This window comes from Sturnus vulgaris, chromosome 5 (genome assembly GCF_052056855.1).
Source record: "Sturnus vulgaris isolate bStuVul1 chromosome 5, bStuVul1.hap1, whole genome shotgun sequence".
Taxonomy (NCBI): domain Eukaryota; kingdom Metazoa; phylum Chordata; class Aves; order Passeriformes; family Sturnidae; genus Sturnus; species Sturnus vulgaris.
In genome coordinates, this window is record NC_142247.1 from 27,349,546 (window position 1) to 27,371,081 (window position 21,536).

The following is a 21,536-nucleotide window of genomic DNA, read 5'->3' on the forward strand; positions in this document are numbered from 1 at the left end:
TTACAAAAGAAGGAAAAATGTTCTTTCATCTCCTTACGTGAATAAGCGTGTTATTCCCAAAGACACAAAGGAGAGATGGTCTGGTACCTTGTAACAGAGGTGCTCAAAAAGTCCAGTAACATAAGTTTGTAGCTATGGTAAGTATTTAACAAGCTGTAGTGGTTGAAATAAATACTTAGGCTACTCTTTCCACGTTTTTTCATGTTTTAATTTCACTAGGAAATTCTTAATGAGAAGTTTTACATGTCATCAGGCAACATTGTGATGATGTTAACACTTATGCCATTAATATCTTTTTTTGTGTGTGAAATTTACTGAAAAGGAATATGGTACTGGTTTCCTATATAATTTCCCCCTACTCATGTAGGTGTGAGAAAACCAGACGTGCCCACTTATATTTATTGCTGTCGTTTGCTAGTGGCAAATGATTTTCAAAGGTTTTATATAAAGTTAAAGCTGTTTTTTTTTCCTTTCGGTCATGAAGTACCAACAAAAGTATATTTGGAGTGAGTCCGAGACTGGAGCACACTTTGTATGTGAGAATGAGAAAAACGTTAACTCAAAGCTTTTTTGGACGTATTTTAAAAACGTATTTCTAGGTCCACAATTTTCTTTTATTGCTCACTCCCCTCTCATACCTTCCCTTCCCCCTTTCCCCCTTCCCACACCTTCCCTTCCCCCTTCCCACCAATCCCCCAAATCATCACTAGAAAACCGTTTTAGATTTACTCTTTTATTTTAAAAGTAAATGAATCATAGACAACGAAGGGAATGGGGAAAGAAGAAAACATTCATCTCAAAGCAACTTTGATTTTTCCCCAGTAGAAAAATCCATTCAAATTTCTTTATACGCAAACAAACACGGAATAAATCAAGACATGGTAATTTCTTATTGTTTAAAGGAGCGAACACGGAAAAAAAAATGGTTAATTACAGATCTTTTAAAGTTATTTTTAAAAAGAATTTGGAACCTCCCTCCTTATGTTGCAAAGACAAATACCCCATCAACGGAAATTTACGTGTTTTACAGCACACATGAAGCCTTGATAGCAGAGCATTAGCCTTAATAACATTGTTTCCAAGTGCCCACAACATCGTGAAACAGCTCTTTTGAATAAAAACGTGGGCGGCTCTGAAAAGAGCCTTTGAGTCTTTATCGCGGTGGTCCGGTAGGAAGGCAGAAGTTTAGCCGCCGAAGCCGTAGAGAGTGCGACCCTGGCGCTTGAGGGCATAGACCACGTCCATGGCCGTGACAGTCTTCCTCTTGGCGTGCTCCGTGTAGGTGACAGCGTCGCGGATCACGTTCTCCAGGAACACCTTGAGCACACCGCGCGTCTCCTCGTAGATGAGCCCCGAGATGCGCTTGACGCCGCCGCGCCGAGCCAGGCGGCGGATGGCCGGCTTGGTGATGCCCTGGATGTTGTCGCGCAGCACCTTGCGGTGGCGCTTAGCGCCTCCCTTGCCGAGCCCCTTGCCGCCTTTGCCCCGACCAGACATGATCGCTCCGCTGCTTTCGCTGCTGCTGTGAGGGAGCGCCGCCCGCGCCGCGGCTTTTATATGCTGTGGTCCGACCTGGTTGAGGACTGCAGCGGAAAGGGGGTGGGGCTGCCGTCTGCCTCCCGCCGTCTCCCGTCTTTCTCTGTCGCATAGACCTGCGAGCAAAAAATTTCGGGGTTTGTGTGAATTTCCCTTCCCCAAGGCAGAAGGGGTTCGATGTTTCTGTCTCTTTGCTGGTTCCTTTCTTGTGCTTCAGATAGCAAGGCCGACATGTCTGGTATTTATAATGATTCGAGTATTTTTTAAACCTTTGCTATATCGTGATCATTTAGAAGAAAAAGTTCATTCAGAGAAAGTTACCCCATTTATTGTTTCGCTGAAATTACGCTCTGATTTGTTATTTTTAATTATGTATGACTTATGTATTTCAGTTTCACTTGTTTGTATGGATTCTGTGTGTGGCTTCCCTGTTTATACAGTTACCTTATTTTTTAAAAAATGGATAATCTTGCAGCAAATTCTGTCCAATCGTGTTTTTCCGAAATTCTATTTGTCCTCGGGGTTTTTTTCACATCTTAATTTCCCGTCATCTCTGAATGATATCTCAAGGTGAATTTAGCAGTACAGGTATGCTAACTCACATTTTACATGTTCCACTTTCCTTTTTTATTTAACAGTGTTCTTTTGGACGAATATTTTTACAGTATTTTCCAGTGCGCTGGTGGCATATACAAGAGCATGGGTATTTTTAGAGCGATTGAAAAATTAACTACTTAAAAAGAAGAGTGCTTTTGCATTTCTTGGGTATTTATTAATTCTGGGTTTGCTCTTTTCAGCGGAGGAAAATATTCTGAGATTTTATTGTTGAAATCAAGCAGTATTAAGCAAAAATTATTAATTAGACCGTTTTCTGCCTAAAAATTATCTGGAAGGATTAAAAAAGTTTCCTGTATTGAGTGTTTGCTGCCCTCTCATGGATGTTTTTTGATTGCTTGATAGTGTTTTTTCTTTTTCCTTAGTGGCTGGGCAGCTTTATGTAAGGAAGGCTTTCATGAGGATACAACAAAAGACTGAACAATAATCCGTTTATCTTCCCACAGACCACAGATAGAGATACTGCACGTGTTAGCAGAGAAATCACTGTTCAATGGCCCCTCTCTCACTGATAAATGAAAACAATGGGATCTGTCACGTGTTCATGCACCATCTTTTCAGCATGGGCCCAAATGAAACCCAAATGGGGCAAGACAATACCAAGACACTGAAAGTGACATCCTAACATTTCAAACCTCTAAGAAAGGCTCCTTCCCAAAGGAACTTGATAGGATTTTCATCTGGGCTATGGAGATATTTCTGGAATGCAGTGGGGATGCCACAGCTCAGAATATCTTTCCTGATGCAAATTTTCTCCTTTCAGGGAGGGAATTTCAGGGGCCATGACTGGATTGCTGTGGGAGATCGGGCTATCACAAGAAACTGGGCACTTTGTAGTCAGTTATTCCGTCACTTCCAGGAGATTTTGGGAGTAAGGTAGGTCTGGTAATAATACACTTGGTGTCATGCTTGCAGCAGATTTTTCATTCTCTGACTACACAGGCAAGTCCCCAGGATATTACCAACAGGGCAATTTAGCACTACCTGCTGCAGAACTCCCTGAACTTACTCTGCTATGAAAATCCAATCTTCAGTCTGCTCAATCATATTTCCGGGACTGACTGACTGTATCACAGATCTTCCTTAAGAGCTGTTACCACTTGCAGATGCCTGCCATGAGGCTGTCACAAAATCCTGGGCAAATCACATACCTAAGCAGCTTGTGATAAGTTATCCAGTTCTGTAAAGCAAAGCTTTTCTTTCTGCTGTTTTTTGGGGTTTTTTTCCCCAATGGAATAAGATGAAGGCAAAGCCTCCGAATATAAATCTTACTCCATAATGAGCTGCTTCTGCCCAAGGATTTCTGGCTACATATAATTTCCTCTGTCTCTTGCTGTCTGTTTGCTTTGCAAAATATCAGAAACCATTTGGAAAAGGATTTTTTTTAAAATAGATACATGCTTGTTCGTAGCATTAGTTTTTGACTCATGACAGAAATACACAACTAATAAAGGGGAGTATTTTTTGAGCTGAGTTCCTGCTCTTCTTCGCTCACAGTTGATTCTAAATTATACATCAAATATCATATGTTCTGTGAGGTCTGTTGGATAGAATTAACTTAAGACCCATTGAATCATTTCCATTAGAAGAGACATTCAAAGATCATACATACTAACCTCTGTGTTGCGTTATAGAATAGATTATAGAATTATAGAAGAGTATAGAAACTTGGCAGAAAATGAACACCCTTGCATTCCAGCTGGTACTCTGAGGTCAGAGGGGCTGGGTGCAGCTGGCCTTCATTTCTGATTCCTGCAAATTCAGCACTGTAAGCCTGGTAGTGCCAAATAAGAAGCCTGAGCACAGATTCACAAATAGTGCCGTTTACCAGTTTCAGATCTATAGATCTGGTTGCATTCAATAAGAACTTCTGTAATCACAGACTAGAGAACAGTGAACTTTATTGAAGCAACAGAACTACAAATTCAGAACTGCCAGTGCTAAATGCACTATGATAGAGCTCCAACAAGAACTCTAATGTTGTGTTAACCCATTTATTACTATTATTATTATTATTATTATTATTATTATTATTATTATTATTATTATTATTATTATTATTATTATTATTACTACTATCATTATTATGTGAAGAATCTTACCAAGGAGGCCTGCCCAGCTAGGAGGAGGGAGAGGAGAGTAGCCTATTGACTGTCTCTAAGGTCTTTTTGTCTTCCTCCCAAACAGGTTAAATTTCTGTCTTCTTTATATACAGCATAATCTTATCCCACTCTCCCTCTTAAAAGTGGCATGATCTAGGTGGAAAATTGAGTAATATAGTTGTATATGTTGTAGCACAGACTTCTTAAAAATTATTAGCACATATGGTAGTGTGCAATTTAATATATAATTAACTTCATCAGGCAAAAGTTATTTTTTTGGCCATGTGTCCTTCAAAGTTCAGATCATGACCTTGTTCCATTTGTGCTGTTCTTCCAAGCCAAAGTGTGACCATCCTGTCTTCACAGGACCTCCCCCTTCAACCCAGTCATTCTCTCTTGACATCAACATTGCATCTCCCCATGTGCACAGATAACACAGGAGGTGCAGTGCAGGCCATAGACAGTGAGCTACAGCCCTTTAGGTAGAGACTTCTTTTACTAGATCAAGTTTCAATGTTTAATGTAAGCCATAATCCTATTATTAATTTTTTTTACATTTCAATTTTTCCACAGCTGCTGGTAGCCCAATCCTGAAATCATTGAAAAAAGAATCCTGCAGTCACTGAGGCTTTTACTGATGTCTCAGCAGTTCATTCAGGAATGATGAACAAAATTCAGATGGGAATGGAAATGCAAAGAGCTCAACAAAACACTATGTGAAAAATGAAAGTCAGAATGCAGCTCCAAGTCTATAAATAATTGTCCAAAATTGAGCATGGAGAGTGAATGGGGATCCCAGGAGTCACACTGATGACTTAATTATGCTTTGGCAATTTATGTTATGTAGAGAGGAGAGATCTCAAATTCCCACAGAAAAAAAGTATCTGATAACCCTGTGTCCAGTAATACACTGGGTGCATTGTGATCTAGATAGTAAAAATGAAACTTGTGGAAGGAAAACTCTGCTGTGGAATCTTACTATGTCAAAGGTGTCTAGTTGAAAAGTGGTTCTGTACCCAAATTCAAGTTGGTTCAAATCTGTACTGACATGCAAGCAGCAGAGAACAGATCTGGTATTAATGCTATTTATCTTTCACTCTTCCAGACTCTACACTGGCTGTCCCCACCTTCCTGCCCATATATTGTAGGTGTTTCACCACTGAGCTCCTTCCTTTTGAGAACCTCCAAACAAATTTAGCTTTGAAATGTACATAACTTACATTTTCCAATTTATTTAGCCCAGGATAATAGGAAAGATTTTTTTTTCCCCGCTTTATCCCGCTGTCATGGTTTAATCCCAGCCAGCAACTAAGCACCATGCAGCTGCTCCCTCACTCATTCCCAGAGATGGGGGAGAAAATCAGAAAAGTGAGAAACTTTGTGGCTTTAGATAATGACAGTTTAATTGGTGAAGCAAAAGCCAGGGAAATAAAGGAAAACAAGGAATTGATTCATCACTTTCCATCGGCAGGCAGGTGTTCAGCTACCTCCAGGAGACCAGGGCTCTATCATGAGTAATGGTGACTTAGGAAGACAAAAGCAATCACCAGAGTACTCCTCTCCCTTCTTCTTCCCCTCAATTTTATCTGCTGTGCATGAAACTTTATGATTTGGAATATCCCTTTGGTCCATTGGGATCTGCTGTCCTGGCTGCATCCCCCCCAACTCTTTGTGCACTCCTGGACTCCTCATGGGTGAGGGGGTGTGAGAAGCAGAAAGGCCTTGGATCTGTGTAAGCACTGCTCAGCAATAACTAAAACTGTCTTATCAACACTGTTTCCAGCACAAATTTTAAACATCTGTGCCTGAATTAACGTAACTTTCTTTATATGGAAGTCTAGCTTCTAATTTTTTTCTATCAAACACAGATTTCTTAATAAACTAGTGGAAGTTTCAAATGCAATAAAAGTCCACCTTTGATGTTTTTAAGAATTTAAGGGAGACCTTTTAAATTGTTTTTAAAAGACATGATGAGGCCATGCAGAATAAACTCTTCCACCTGACAACAACTACCATAAAAGATACACAAGTAACATGGGAATAACATAACCCACTAAGAGAGAAAGAAAATATAAAGAAACATACGTTTGAAATTAACCTGGTTTTGTGGTAATTTGACAGGCAATTAGTCTTTGTGGTGACTACTGCTGATGAAAAATTCTGTAAACCCATCATGAAAAAAGTGTTCATCAGAGAAAGTGATTTGTTATTCTCAGGGGAGTAACTTAAACAGAATTCTTGACCGGTTCCTATGTCTGTTCTGCTATATGTAGACCTTTATCTAACTCAGTGGCTCATTTGCCATTATTGGAATACCATAGACTTTTGATATTGACATATACTAAGTATGTACATCGGTGAAATAAAAAGCTATGGAAGAGAAAACAAATGAAAGCAGGTCTTGCTTGTAATAAATTGCAATATTGAACTTTTTGTTGTTGTTGGGTTTTTTTGTTGTTGTTTTGAATTTTTTTGTTTGTTTGTTTTTACCTTACTTCAAATTTTGGGGCAGCTTAGCATTTAATAGTAAAATATATCCTTCTGTTTTTTGTCAAAGTATGGCCAGACGCTAAGCACCAGCACATAGCACACCTTAGAAAATACTGAGCAGAGCTCATATATTTTCTTTCTTTTACCTGTATCATGAGGTATCTTAACATGTTTGACTAAATAAATCAATCACCATTTGTCAAAAAAATATGTCATAGAAGAGTGAGATGTTTTCCCTCTTCACCGCAATCATGAATCACACAGTTGAACCTCAGTCCAGTAGGTTAGCAAGAAATTTAGGCCATGATAGCAAAATAATATCCCGAGATTTTCTGAGGCTATTAAATTTTCTTGTCCAGAATAGGAATCTGCTTCTTAGCTAGAGAAGCCTGCTGAAGGTGATGTGGGGTCCTGAGGGGCACGCAGTGATCAGACACCATGTCAGTGACTTGGTAATTCAACATGAGCCTTTTCTGAGGGAGAATCAGTCTGGAGTTGTGCCCTGCTCTCTCATAGCTGAGATGAGATGGCATCGATAGGGCTAGCAGTGTGCAAGCTGAGGAGAAAGCTGGATGAGAAACGATGAATTAGGGTTACTGACTGATATGTCAGTGGTGCAGTTGACATAAATATGGCATTACACTTATGCCTGCAGTATCAGTTTTCCCAGACCACTCTTGCTCTTTGCCACTGCAGTCCCTTTTTCCAGTGGGTATCTACGCTATGCTGATGAACTCAGCTTTACAAGTTTAACAGGAATTTTTGGTTTGATGTGTTTCTTCAATGGACAGTATAACCATTGGAGCTTATATATACAGTGCCTTCAGCGTCCCTGCACAAATACACACTTTCCTGTTGTGTGGAACAATTTCTGAAAACATTGAAGTTCTCTCTTAAGTGAAAAATCAACTTTGCTCCAGCTTTGTTCTCATTACAAAGTAAATCCCTACCCATATATGATCGTCTCATACTGACAATAAGCCACTTCCTCAGAGTAAAAAGAAGTGTGCACTTCGTCATTTAAACCGAGACGGGAGAATTGCCAGTGACCAGAGCTATAGGTTGATACGTGTGCAGAAAATACAAAGTTTTTAAGGTTCGAAGTCCGCAAAAATGAACACCCGGCAAAGAACTGAGCGCGGCAGCTCCAATGAGCGAGAGTCTGAGCACCGAAGCGGAGGAATGCGAAGCACCAAGGCGGGTTGAAACCTTGAACTTCTCAGACCCCGTCGGCCCTACCGTTCCCAAAGCGGGCACTAAACTGGACTGGGAGTGAAAAAGCCCGAGTGGTGGGAGAGGCGATACAAACCTACCAGGGAGTCCGCAAGCCTCTTCCGCCAAGTGAATGTGAAGGAAAAGGTGGAGCGCTTTTTTAACCCGAAAATTGCTGCGTACTAGAAAAGCCGAAGAGCGACGGCCAATCTTTCCGGAGCGCGGGCTTTTCGAAATCTGCCGGGCCCTGGGGGCGGTCCGAGGCGCTTCCCCGCGCAGCTCTCCGCCTCCCGGCTGATGGGAGATTAACTACGAGGAGCTGCAGCATCCCCACCCCCATGCCCCCTCCTAAGGCCTGAGCGGTGCCTCACTACCCCGAGGAGTTCTGGTTCGCACCGACTTCCCGCGGTGAACCGGAAGGTATTTGCACCCATGCATGGAGATTTTATTTTTAAATGAGATGTGCCGCGGTGAACTCTACTGCGGTGCTGCTCTGCATCGGCGAAAAACAAGAGCGCAAAAATGTTACCAGGTCCACCTAAAAGAGACAGCAATAAAAAAAAGTTTAAATTGCACGCGCGTTACACAGAAACTTATTAAGAGAATTCTAGCTCTTTTTGTGAAAATTTGGGTGGCTCTTAAAAGAGCCTTTGGGTTTTATCTGCAAGGCAGATAGGGTTTCTTCCGCAAAATTTATTTTTTCTTGGGAGCTGCTTTCTTGGCCTTGGCTGCTTTCGGCTTGGCCGCCTTGGGCTTGGCTGCTTTGGGCTTCACCGCCTTCGCCTTAGCCGGGCTCTTTGCTGCTGCCGCGGCTTTTTTGGGCTTGGCAGCCTTTGTCGCCTTCTTGGGGCTCTTTGCTGTTTTCTTGGCTGCGGCCGCCGCCGGCTTCTTCGCCTTCTTGGGGCTCTTTTTCGCCGTCACCGGCTTCTTAGCCTTCTTAGCGGCACTGGCCGGCTTCTTAGCCGCCGGCTTCTTGGGCTTAGCTGCAGCAGTTTTTTTCTTGGGAACTTTTTCCTTGACTTCTCCGGGTTTCTTGCTGAGACGGAAAGAGCCGGAGGCGCCGGTGCCCTTGGTCTGCACCAAGATGCCCTTGCTGACGAGGCTCTTGATGCCCAGCTTGATGCGGCTATTGCTTTTCTCTACATCGTAGCCGCCGGCGGCCAGCGCCTTCTTGAGCGCGGCGAGGGAGAGCCCCTTGCGCTCCTTGGAGGCGGACACGGCCTTGGTGATGAGCTCGGTGACGCTGGGCCCCGCGGGCTTGCGGGCTTTGGAGCCGCTCGCCGCCTTCTTCGGCTTCTTGGCGGCGGGTGCTTTGGCCGGGGCCGGAGCGGCGGCGGCGACATCGGGCGCGGCGACGGGAGCGGTCTCGGCCATGTCGGCTCCTGCACGATCCGGGCGAACAATGGAAGCGCGGCCGCCGCCGCCCCTTTTATAGCAACGCCGCGCGCGCTGATTGGCGCGCGCCGCTCCGCTCCGCCGCCCGCCGCCGCGCCCGTTGTGTTTCTTCACGGTGCAAAAAGGAGTTTTTCTCCACGAAATTTGCCGCCCATGCACCCCGTTTCTTCCCGGGAGGGAAGGGGAGAGTCTGTTCTACAAGCGAGTAGAGTTTCCCGTTAGAAAGGGCAAAGATGAGGGAAACACGGCCACTGAAACTCAGCGGCGGGCAGCTGCAGAGACCTCGGCAGACAGAAATCTTCGGTTTATATTTTAAATTAAAATTTTACCGTGAGCTAAATGGGTACAACCGGCATGAAATTTTGTTCTTTAGAAGGTTCTCTATAGAACAGGTAAAAAACAGAGTGGTTTGAAGGGTTGGTCTCCGAGAAAATCGATATTAAATCCGAGGAAGTAACACAGTTTCGCCCCATGGTCCCGGACGTTGATGCAGAGCTGACTCCCTCGGCTGAGCCGCTTCCCTCCGAAATCACCTCGCTCAGTCTCTCCAGCAGCCACCGTGTCTCAGCCCCTGCCTTTTGGAGAGATGTTTGTGCTTTAGCAGCGTGTGTGAAAATCGTTCTTACTTTCCTTATGCTTCGGCGTTTAAGTGGAGCAAAGCAGCGACGTGCCCCCTCTGAAGACTGATATTCCTGTCATTGCATTTTCAATATAATCTTAACGAAGTAGCTTTCGTTTATTAAATTCCGAAACCAGGATAACTGCAATTACAGTATATCCGCTTTTAGTCTTAATCCGTACGGTAATTATTACTCCTTGTCTCTTAATTATTTAAAACTGATTGGGAAACAGAATCTGGAGTGCACTGAATTTTGAAATGTACAGGGAGTTAAAACTGAAAATTCGTCTTTTGAGAATATGTTGAGTAGCCAGGACACTTAAAGCAAAACTGATATCTCGGTTTTAATGAATTAATTTTGAGTGTGGATTTATTTTTGATAGCACCATCTGGTGATTCACCACTTCCCTACTTTCAGAAGAGCAAAACCTACATCTTATCAAGAGAATTCCTGGCCCGGGAAATGGCAGCTTGATATTAGAAACAATGGATGGGTTCTCTCTTTTTTCTTTTTCTTCTTTTTCAATGCAATGTTGCTTTCTTTCAAATAGCAAGCACTTAACAGTCTGCCTGCAATAGTATTGTGTTCCCTACCCTCCATATCCGGGCTATCACCAGCTCCTAAAAAGTTTGAGCAGCTATATTCAGAGCTAAAAGCAGGTGTGAAAGGGTGAATGAAATGTCTGTAGCACGTAGAGTCCCCACTGTTTGAGGGTGTAAAAATAAAGAAATACAGTGACTTGGGTAATTTGAGAAATGTCATGTTCTTTTCTTATTACCCGTGTTTAATTGAAAAATCTAAACTGCTAAAATCAGAAGAAGTACTGAATCTATCCCTGAGATTTTAATTTTTTTTTTTTTTTTTTTATCTCTGCTTGAAGATAGACGTTGAAAAAGCACAGCTTAGTGAGGTCTTCCTTAATAAATCGATAAACAAAAGGTAAATGCACGTTTTGGATAACCTGGCTGCAATAACGAGTAAAACAAAACTACAGCGTGACCCTGCAGTATGCTGTATTGTTTCTTGATTAAATACAGAAATAGGAAAATACATTTAATGCCCATTTAATCTGATACTTATTTCCTCTACTAGGGGAGGCTGAAGGCCTTCTGTAACACTACTGAGCACCATGAGAATGCTGAAAATTTGATTTTTTCTAAACTAGTAGTGCTAACCCCATAGCCAAGAAGAGAGTTCAAAACCTCGCAGGGGCACTAGTGCTAAAATTTATAGTTCTCTAGTCCCTTGATATTAGCATATAAGTGGTTTGTTTGTGTCACAATAGTCACGTTTAGTGGCAGCTTTCTGTCAGTTTTCTGGGCTTGTACAAGAAATGTTGTCATCTTTATCAATCCTTGAATGACTCGGTAATCTTTTTATTTCTTCTTACTTCTTTGTGGGAGAAAGGAGTTCTGAGATTCCTAAAATATAAACAGAACATTAGTATTTTTTCTTTATTTTCACTATTATGTTTGTATATTGATTTACTGAGAAACCAGAAAGTGTTTAGAGATGTGATTCTACTCTCCCTAACCCATCTTTCCTTCATGTAAATTATCACTGAGCTTTAAAGGTAATCTCTACCCACTGTGAGAGACCAAGAAATGTCAGGTTGGTGGGTAGTACCGGGCAGTGGATGCTCACAGGAAATGAACCATTATGAACTCCTATTCAATGGACACCAAAACAAATGTGGGCATTAACCTAAGGACAGGAAGGGCAGATCTGAATGTTGATGCAAGTCCGAGATAATTTGCCTGACTTTTTTTTTTTAATAGCTCTGTTTTGCTTTTGAATATTCAAGCATAACATCCTAGAATCACCCAAGTATTTGTATTGTAATCCAGCAAGTAACTCTAAGTGTCTCAGCTACTGTAGACTAAAATTTATTTTTTCAGCCACTATTAAAAAAAAACCAAAAAACAAAACAAACAAACAAAAAACAACAAAAACCCAAAAAACCAAAACCAAAACAAAACAAAAAACAAAACAAAACAAAACAAAAAAAAACCAAAAAAACCCAAAAAACCCCAAACAAACAAACAAAAAAAAAACACCAAAAAAGAGAACATGTGCTTAACGAAGCAAGTTGGTGCATTTTGCATTTGCATATGTGCAGCAGGAAAGCTTCTCAAGGCTTTGACATTCCATAATTTCTTAATGTAGAAGTTGTGTTTGGGTATCTTTACTCCATTCACCTTCCCCATATTTTTAAAATAAGCAAATGTCAGTAGAAACACTGAAATATTTTAGTCAAATATTGTTGCTTTCCTTCCAGGGAATAAACATATTTATGAATTAGCACAGGCCTATACAAAGATTCTAACCAGAATATTTTTAGAAGGTTAATAGAGAGGGAAAAAAACAACAACAACAACAACAAAAAAAAGTCATTGTCAAGTGGGTTCATATTCTGCATCAAAATCCCACACACGATGTAAATTAATTCAACTTTATGCAGATTGCTGACAGAAATTGGACATCTACTCTTGCTCCTGTTCCAAAGATGAATAGATAGGTAGTAAAAATTTATTGTTTTTCTGTGTTATAATGCCAAATTTCAAAGCTAATGCCTAGCACACGTGTTCTAATGTAAAATAAAGAATGAATCCCTGCTCCTTCTGCTTAAAAGAGTGATAGGCCACCATTATTTTCCCCTGTGCCTACTGGCGTTTATTTTCCTGAACGACTAGTATAGTCAAAATGTCCTATACAAAATGTTGATTTTTTGGTATTTTCATATACCCCATGCCTAAATGAATAGCACCAAATTCTTCACCAAGTATTGTGGCTTCCACAATGGTGAGGGTCTTGGCTTGGTTCTACAGCATATTTATTTTATATATCTAATTCTTTATGGGTATAGGCCAAGGCTCATATTGAGATATGCACTTCAGAATGTTAAAAAAGTCTGTATTCCACGTTTGAAAGACATATAAATTTTATTTCTTTGTTCCTCATGCAATAGAACATGCCTCATTTTCAGGAGATGAAACTATTTTTAAAACACAGAAGTTCAAATTCACACCATTCAAATACGTACAGAAACTATATCACTGCCTTTCAACCTTTATCCATTAATATCTTTGAGAGAACAGAAATCCTCTTGCTCAGCATGCAGAAACACAAATCGACTGCAAGTTTTTTTCCTCTTAAGTGGAACACAATGAGTTTCTGACGCAGCATTAGACCTAAATCTGCTGCTGGATCTGGCAAAAATATGTGAATTATGAGAAGGGACATTTTATGCATATAGAAAGGAGCGTGGACTAGAAAGAGCCACTTTCCAGGTCAGATTCCCAAAGCTGATTGAAGAACGCTGTGACCTACAGTGATATTCTAAGAACCATGTTGGAGTTCTTCCCAGAATTGTCAGGGTAGGAGGTGAATGAGGCATTCTTGTCTACAGGAAATGAAGAGGTTATTGCCCTTTGGAAACTCCAGATATGGCATAAGCAAATAAAGTTTTCATACAGTGTAGTGAGGGAAGTCAATGATGTTGGCAAATTTCTAACCTATATGGATTTATTTTATTCTCCGTGGTAAAATCAGTTCATGGTGTTTCCCAGCTCCATTGATACCAGTTAACAGAATTCCTATTACTTTGTAACAGGTCAGATTCTGGGGCTTGCCTTAGACCACACTCCGGGTCTTTCTGCATTGAATGGAATGTCTGCCTGCCTGTTTGAAGACTTGTTAAATTCATGTTGTAGTTTAAACAAAAAACATCTTGCATTGTAACATTAAAACATACAGGACTTTTTTTTTCCGTTTTCAGTTTCTATTAAACTAACTTAAAATATCAATTGTTTCTTGTACAAAAAGAGACTGACATATCTCCTTTATTTTTGATGTTCCTCTTGTCTTAATACTGCTTCATTGAAGTCTCTTTATTGAGCATTACCAAAGAGGAAGATTTCTTTTTTACCTAGTGGTGTAAATTGCAGACGAATGAAGCAAAACTTTCAAGAGAACTTTCATCCAGCCTTCAGCTCTTGGAATTTTGAGTAAACAACCAAAATTCAAGGAAAACTTTGCCCCTGCTGCTTTTCAGTTTTGTGAACATTTTAGCCCTTGCGCATTAAAAGGAGACTATAAGGTGAATTTTTCAGCACGCTTTGAAGTAGATAAAAACGGGGAAGATAACCAGACTGCTCACAAGTGAAGGAAAATATAATTCAAAAAAGTGCTAAATAAAAATACAGTGTGCTTGAAACTTTGTTTTCTAAGGCTCTACATATCTGTAAATGTGTAGGGGCATATAAAGCCCAAAGCAGCCATTTCACAGTGATTTCTGCTTCTTCCTGTTGCTAGGAGTCATTTTGGGATTCAGTTTTACACCTGACATGCTCACATTTCACATATTCACCGGTTAAATATAAAGAAATCGCCTTAGTGTTTGTAACATGCATATCAAAATATCTTCTGCATAAAATAATATCTTTGTGCTGATTTTCTGAAATAAAAAAAACAAACCAACCAAAAAACCCAAATGCCTCAGAAAAGCATAATGCCCGCCTCCAGAAAAATCATATCTAGGAAAAGTTAAACAGGAGAAACAAATTAAGAAAAATTGTAGGAAAATCTCGCAGAATTTTTCTGATCGATTAGCATAATACTTTTCATGATTAGCCTGTGGCTTTAAAAATTATTAGGTTATTCATTATTTTCTAGGATATATATAAACATTTGCATGAAATGTTTCTTAAAAGGGTTCCAGAGCATATGTGGGCCCAAAACCCATATCTAAAACAGGAGAAAGACTAATGAAGCGGACATTCACTTTTCTCGCAATTATCTTCTCTGTAAGCTGTACCTGGTTAAGTTTATTTATGAAGTACTGTCATAAAGTTCCCGGTATACAGTTAACAGCATCAGAAGAACATGAGATTAAAGGATATAGTGTTACACATATCAGAAAATAAAATCAAACCATAAGACATGCACCCATGCTTGGGAAAAAAAAAAGAGCACTCACAAGAAGTAGGTTATTGATACCTAAATTTAACAGGGTAAAAAAATATATGTTGTGCTGTAGGTAAAACAACACAGTAAGGTAGAAAATATTACTTGTAAAACTGAAAGAGTAAGAATAGGAAGAGAAATACATGCTTCTAACTGTTATGGCATCTAGAAAAAAAAGCGATGTGACAATGTTAGAAAGAAATTACATGATGTGCAGGTGGTGGAGGAAGAGAAAAAGACGAAATAGAGGAAAGTAGCTCTTAACGCTTTTCGGGAACACGGCACCGGGAGAGCACAGCGCCAACACCCGCTGAAGATTCGCAGAGTCGGCACGGCCGGCCGAACTCCAGTACAAGGACGAAGCGGGCTGCAACCCGCCGAGGAACCTGAGGCTGGACACACCGAGCCCAGATCGGCTCGACCGCGGGGACCGGCTCAAAACTTCATAGAGAGGTGTGGGGCCGGGGCCACCGCCCGCAAGAAAGAAGCAGAGAAAAGCAGATCGGGCAAACCGAGGAGGGGGGGGACTGCGGGCAGGGGCCCGGGGAAGGCTCCCGCGAGCGGTGAAAGGGGCGGAGGCGCAGGCGCGGCCCGCGCCCGCCTTGCCCGCCCCTGCTCCCAACCAGGTCGGACCACAGCATATAAAAGCCGCGGCGCGGGCGGCGCTCCAGCAGAGCAGCAGCGAAAGCAGCGGCGCAATCATGTCTGGTCGTGGTAAAGGCGGCAAGGGGCTCGGCAAGGGAGGCGCTAAGCGCCACCGCAAGGTGCTGCGCGACAACATCCAGGGCATCACCAAGCCGGCCATCCGCCGCCTGGCTCGGCGCGGCGGCGTCAAGCGCATCTCGGGGCTCATCTACGAGGAGACGCGCGGTGTGCTCAAGGTGTTCCTGGAGAACGTGATCCGCGACGCTGTCACCTACACGGAGCACGCCAAGAGGAAGACTGTCACGGCCATGGACGTGGTCTATGCCCTCAAGCGCCAGGGTCGCACTCTCTACGGCTTCGGCGGCTAAACTTCTGCCTTCCTACCAGACTACCTAGACAAAGACCCAAAGGCTCTTTTCAGAGCCACCCACATTTTCTTTAAAAAGAGCTGTATTGCTTTATTTGCAGTTTAGTTTACCGTTGGTTTTGTGTTTCCTTTTTTTTTTTTTTTCTGCTGAAACAGCACCTGTCTTCTTTCTGCTTTCAGTAGATCGTGATACTGCTCCGTAGCGGCTTTCAGGCGAGGAAAATTCCCAAAACCCATACAGATAAAAGAGTAAGTTACCCTGCCCTCTAGCAACTCACGGAAATCGCGATAGCCAGAAACTCTTGACAAGGTGCCGCAGCGTTTTATTCCTTATTCCCTATTTCCCGCCCGTGTGTGAAAGGGAACTAGAGAAACAATTGCATGGCCGACAGTCTGTGTTTAACCCTTCCAGATGGCGCTGGCAAGCGCGGTAGCACGGGCCCCGGGCCAAGGAGGGTTCAGCGCCCGCTCAATTTCCAAAAGCCCGCGCAGACCACCATTGCCTCCGCCAATCACATTCCGCGTTCCCCTCCTCCCTCGCCCATGCCACCACAGCAGCTCCCGCCGCGCCGTGAACAGTGCTCCAACCGATCGCGGCCTATGACGAGAACGCAGCCCACCAGAACCGGCCCGCGATACCCATAGCAAAGCCGCGCCGAACACGCGCGCCCCAAAATAAACACAGACTTAACTCCCCTCCCCGCTCCCCTGATCCGCAGGATTCTCAGGCTCTTTTTTTTTGAGGCTGTGGGTGGCTCTGAAAAGAGCCTTTGGGTTTTGCTTCTGGGCTCGGGACGCTTTCCCCGCCCGATTTACTTGCTCTTGGCTTTGTGGCTCTCAGTCTTCTTGGGCAGCAGCACGGCCTGGATGTTGGGCAGCACGCCGCCCTGCGCGATCGTCACCTTGCCCAGCAGCTTGTTGAGCTCCTCGTCGTTGCGGATGGCGAGCTGCAGGTGGCGGGGGATGATGCGCGTCTTCTTGTTGTCGCGGGCCGCGTTGCCCGCCAGCTCCAGGATCTCGGCCGTCAGGTACTCGAGCACGGCCGCCAGGTACACCGGGGCGCCGGCGCCCACGCGCTCCGCGTAGTTGCCCTTGCGCAGCAGGCGGTGCACGCGGCCCACGGGGAACTGCAGCCCGGCCCGCGACGAGCGCGACTTGGCCTTGGCGCGCGCCTTCCCGCCCTGCTTCCCGCGGCCGGACATCTTCCCTCGCTCGCTCTGCGAACAAGCTCCCGCTCACAACGACAAACAGAAGACGAGTAATCGCCGCCCTGAGCCCTCCGCCTTTATATCCCCTCCCTTCTCGCGGCCGCCGCCTCCTGATAGGCCGCGGCTCCTGTCGGGGCACGCGCAGCCCAATGGCGCAGCGAATCTCACGCGGACCAATCGCGAGGGGCGCAGCGCCGAGCGGCTCCGACCGCGCTCTCCGCGCGGCCAATGACGAGACGGACTGGGCGGGCCTCGGGCCGCGGCCCCGCCCACGACGAGCGCTCGCTCCCGCCGCCGCCGCCGCCGCCGCCGCCGCCGCCCGGACCGGTGGGGCTGAGCTGCCCTGTCCTGCACCGTGTTTGCTCTCCCGTGTTTTATGGTTCTTTTAAAGGCCTCCGGGCTGCACACTGCGGATCGGGAGATCTCAGTAGAGGAAATTAAGAGAAAGAGCGAGACAGTGGGCCGGTGTCAGTGAGCGGGAAGAGGGGGGCGGATGGGACACGCAGAAACTGACCAGTCAGCAGTGGCCACAGCCTTTTTGTCGGGACCTAATAGAGGGGCTCTTCACTTAAAACCCAAAATGCATCTAAACCTTCGGTTATGAGCTTTGATTCCTAGACCTATCCCTTGTTTCACAACTGTTCAATAAAGCTTACGTATCAAGGTATTTTCAATAAAAATCTAAAAGCTCAGGAAGTTTTTCATTCTTGGGCTAAAATGACTGCATTTAATATCCCTTTTTAATTTCTTTCTGAGGTTTTTCAACTAATACTCATCCCCCAATATATTTTGCATATTTCATACGATATTTTAAGGCATTTAAAAATAAATATTTTCCAGGAAAAACTTTTCGTTCTTGGCCCTCCATATATATCCACTAAAAGCAAAAATTTCATACTTGAGGGATGATAAAGTGACATAAGAAAGATGTAATCATAAGCTTGCATAATGTAAAATACGTTTTAAACCTCGTATGGTTTATTAGTCAAGATAAATTTTGTAAGTTATCAGCTCTACTAAGTCTCAGCCGTTTCACAAACAGTAATAGCATACATTACGGCTTTTTACAAGACCACGAAGTATTCAGTAAGAGCAGACACAAAAGGGTAGGCGGTCTGACAAGGGCGGGAATTTTAAAATTTGAATCCACCAATGAAACTCAGCGCGTACCCGTCTGCCTATCAGAGAAGGCAGCAGTACTATAAATATCACCCGAATAGGCTCAGCATTTTACTGTTGTTATTGAGTTCTTCCTGACTGCTCTGAGTGGGAGCGATGGCGCGCACGAAGCAGACAGCGCGTAAGTCGACGGGCGGGAAGGCGCCCCGCAAGCAGCTGGCCACCAAGGCTGCCCGCAAGAGCGCGCCGGCCACGGGCGGCGTCAAGAAGCCGCACCGCTACCGGCCCGGCACGGTGGCGCTGCGCGAGATCCGGCGCTACCAGAAGTCCACGGAGCTGCTGATCCGCAAGCTGCCCTTCCAGCGCCTGGTGCGCGAGATCGCGCAGGACTTCAAGACCGACCTGCGCTTCCAGAGCTCGGCCGTCATGGCGCTGCAGGAGGCCAGCGAGGCCTACCTGGTGGGGCTCTTCGAGGACACCAACCTCTGCGCCATCCACGCCAAGCGCGTCACCATCATGCCCAAGGACATCCAGCTGGCCCGGCGCATCCGTGGCGAGCGTGCATAAGCCTTGTCACAACCATACAATTTGTAACAAAAAATTTCAACCAACACAAAGGCTCTTTTAAGAGCCACTCCAATACACAGTAAAAAGAGCTGTAACACTCGGACGTTTCCATTAGATTTGTATGGATACTGTGAAGGAAAAAAAGCACTGAAAATATGCAATTAGAATGTGGATAGAGTGTTGTTCTAGGTTCTTAACTTAAGGGATATTAACATAAGTTGTGTTTTTCTATTTCGGCGCAGTATATGACGTTTTCTAAGCTCGAAAAAAGGATCTAAACAGTTAAAATATCAGGCTGAAAAATATCCAGCGTGGAACAAGGGAACATTTATTGTCTCGTCAGTTTCTGCGTGTCCCATCCGCCGCCCTTTTCCCGCTCACTGACACCGGCCCACTGTCTCGCTCTTTCTCTTAATTTCCTCTACTCAGATCTCCCGATCCGCAGCGTGCAGCCCGGAGGCCTTTAAAAGAACCATAAAACACGCGAGAGCAAACACGGTGCAGGACGGGGCAGCTCAGCCCCACCGGTCCGGGCGGCGGCGGCGGCGGCGGCGGCGGGAGCGAGCGCTCGTCGTGGGCGGGGCCGCGGCCCGAGGCCCGCCCAGTCCGTCTCGTCATTGGCCGCGCGGAGAGCGCGGTCGGAGCCTCTCGGCGCTGCGCCCCTCGCGATTGGTCCGCGTGAGATTCGCTGCGCCATTGGGCTGCGCGTGCCCCGACAGGAGCCGCGGCCTATCAGGAGGCGGCGGCCGCGAGAAGGGAGGGGATATAAAGGCGGAGGGCTCAGGGCGGCGATTACTCGTCTTCTGTTTGTCGTTGTGAGCGGGAGCTTGTTCGCAGAGCGAGCGAGGGAAGATGTCCGGCCGCGGGAAGCAGGGCGGGAAGGCGCGCGCCAAGGCCAAGTCGCGCTCGTCGCGGGCCGGGCTGCAGTTCCCCGTGGGCCGCGTGCACCGCCTGCTGCGCAAGGGCAACTACGCGGAGCGCGTGGGCGCCGGCGCCCCGGTGTACCTGGCGGCCGTGCTCGAGTACCTGACGGCCGAGATCCTGGAGCTGGCGGGCAACGCGGCCCGCGACAACAAGAAGACGCGCATCATCCCCCGCCACCTGCAGCTCGCCATCCGCAACGACGAGGAGCTCAACAAGCTGCTGGGCAAGGTGACGATCGCGCAGGGCGGCGTGCTGCCCAACATCCAGGCCGTGCTGCTGCCCAAGAAGACTGAGAGCCACAAAGCCAAGAGCAAGTAAATCGGGCGGGGAAAGCGTCCCGAGCCCAGAAGCAAAACCCAAAGGCTCTTTTCAGAGCCACCCACAGCCTCAAAAAAAAGAGCCTGAGAATCCTGCGGATCAGGGGAGTGGGGAGGGGAGTTAAGTCTGTGTTTATTTTGGGGTGCGTGTGTTCGGCGCGGCTTTGCTATGGGCATCGCGGGCCGGTTCTGGTGGGCTGCGTTCTCGTCATAGGCCGCGATCGGTTGGAGCACTGTTCACGGCGCGGCGGGAGCTGCTGTGGTGGCATGGGCGAGGGAGGAGGGGAACGCGGAATGTGATTGGCGGAGGCAATGGTGGTCTGCGCGGGCTTTTGGAAATTGAGCGGGCGCTGAACCCTCCTTGGCCCGGGGCCCGTGCTACCGCGCTTGCCAGCGCCATCTGGAAGGGTTAAACACACTGACTGTCGGCCGTGCAATTGTTTCTCTAGTTCCCTTTCACACACGGGCGGGAAATAGGGAATAAGGAATAAAACGCTGCGGCACCTTGTCAAGAGTTTCTGGCTATCGCGATTTCCGTGAATTGCTAGAGGGCAGGGTAACTTACTCTCTTTATCTGTATGGGTTTTGGGTATTTTCCTCGCCTGAAATCCGCTACGGAGCAGTATCACGATCTACTGAAAGGAGGATGAGGACAGGTGCTGTTTTAACAGCACAAAAAAAAAAAAAAAAAAAAAAAAAAAAAAAAAAAAAAAATAGGAGACAGAAAAACAACGGTAAACCGCAAATAAAGCAATACAGCTCTTTTTAAAGAAAATGTGGGTGGCTCTGAAAAGAGCCTTTGGGTCTTTGTCTAGATAGTCTGGTAGGAAGGCAGAAGTTTAGCCGCCGAAGCCGTAGAGAGTGCGACCCTGGCGCTTGAGGGCATAGACCACGTCCATGGCCGTGACAGTCTTCCTCTTGGCGTGCTCCGTGTAGGTGACAGCGTCGCGGATCACGTTCTCCAGGAACACCTTGAGCACACCGCGCGTCTCCTCGTAGATGAGCCCCGAGATGCGCTTGACGCCGCCGCGCCGAGCCAGGCGGCGGATGGCCGGCTTGGTGATGCCCTGGATGTTGTCGCGCAGCACCTTGCGGTGGCGCTTAGCGCCTCCCTTGCCGAGCCCCTTGCCGCCTTTACCGCGACCAGACATGACTGCGCCGCTGCTTTCGCTGCTGCTCTGCTGGAGCGCCGCCCGCGCCGCGGCTTTTATATGCTGTGGTCCGACCTGGTTGGGAGCAGGGGCGGGCAAGGCGGGCGCGGGCCGCGCCTGCGCCTCCGCCCCTTTCACCGCTCGCGGGAGCCTTCCCCGGGCCCCGGCTGCTCCCTCCGCTCCTGCCCCCGCCTCCGTCTCGGCCCCCCCGCCTCGCTCGCAGTGCACCACACCAGCCCCTTGGTTTCCCCGAACCGCTTTTCCCTGCTTTTTCCCCTGCGGTCTTGGAGAGAATGGACACGC

At 45.8% G+C, this 21,536-nt stretch overlaps 7 protein-coding genes and 1 long non-coding RNA gene across 9 annotated transcripts; 4 read left to right on the forward strand and 4 right to left on the reverse strand.

Annotated features, from left to right (window-relative positions):
- Positions 1-717: 717 nt before the first annotated feature.
- Positions 718-1,517, reverse strand: LOC106864667 (histone H4). Its single transcript, XM_014894272.2, has one exon. The coding sequence runs from the start codon at positions 1,495-1,497 to the stop codon at positions 1,186-1,188; it is 312 nt and encodes a 103-aa protein (XP_014749758.2). The 5' UTR covers positions 1,498-1,517; the 3' UTR covers positions 718-1,185.
- Positions 1,518-1,534: 17 nt separating this feature from the next.
- Positions 1,535-6,686, forward strand: LOC148223613 (uncharacterized). Of its 2 annotated transcripts, none has more exons than XR_015803845.1 (3): positions 1,535-2,124; positions 2,915-3,027; positions 4,827-6,686. It is a non-coding gene; the product is annotated as an uncharacterized LOC148223613 (long non-coding RNA). The 2 variants fall into 2 exon arrangements; XR_015803846.1 differs by having other exon boundaries at positions 1,535-1,774.
- Positions 6,687-8,581: 1,895 nt separating this feature from the next.
- Positions 8,582-9,370, reverse strand: LOC106863080 (histone H1.01). Its single transcript, XM_014892423.2, has one exon. The coding sequence runs from the start codon at positions 9,327-9,329 to the stop codon at positions 8,649-8,651; it is 681 nt and encodes a 226-aa protein (XP_014747909.1). The 5' UTR covers positions 9,330-9,370; the 3' UTR covers positions 8,582-8,648.
- Positions 9,371-15,607: 6,237 nt separating this feature from the next.
- Positions 15,608-17,218, reverse strand: LOC148223614 (histone H2A type 2-C). Its single transcript, XM_088165182.1, has one exon. The coding sequence runs from the start codon at positions 17,147-17,149 to the stop codon at positions 16,760-16,762; it is 390 nt and encodes a 129-aa protein (XP_088021308.1). The 5' UTR covers positions 17,150-17,218; the 3' UTR covers positions 15,608-16,759.
- Positions 15,637-16,659, forward strand: LOC148223615 (histone H4). The gene has a single exon (XM_088165183.1). It carries the CDS (start codon positions 15,637-15,639, stop codon positions 15,946-15,948), a length of 312 nt encoding a protein of 103 aa, XP_088021309.1. The 3' UTR covers positions 15,949-16,659.
- A 1,147-nt stretch (positions 17,219-18,365) lies between the features above and the next one.
- On the forward strand, positions 18,366-19,520 carry LOC148223616 (histone H3). Its single transcript, XM_088165185.1, has one exon. It carries the CDS (start codon positions 18,431-18,433, stop codon positions 18,839-18,841), a length of 411 nt encoding a protein of 136 aa, XP_088021311.1. The 5' UTR covers positions 18,366-18,430; the 3' UTR covers positions 18,842-19,520.
- Positions 19,521-19,619: 99 nt separating this feature from the next.
- On the forward strand, positions 19,620-20,147 carry LOC106863092 (histone H2A type 2-C). The gene has a single exon (XM_014892436.2). It carries the CDS (start codon positions 19,694-19,696, stop codon positions 20,081-20,083), a length of 390 nt encoding a protein of 129 aa, XP_014747922.1. The 5' UTR covers positions 19,620-19,693; the 3' UTR covers positions 20,084-20,147.
- A 671-nt stretch (positions 20,148-20,818) lies between these two features.
- On the reverse strand, positions 20,819-21,272 carry LOC106863100 (histone H4). Its single transcript, XM_014892446.2, has one exon. It carries the CDS (start codon positions 21,231-21,233, stop codon positions 20,922-20,924), a length of 312 nt encoding a protein of 103 aa, XP_014747932.1. The 5' UTR covers positions 21,234-21,272; the 3' UTR covers positions 20,819-20,921.
- Between the last annotated feature and the right edge of the window lie 264 nt (positions 21,273-21,536).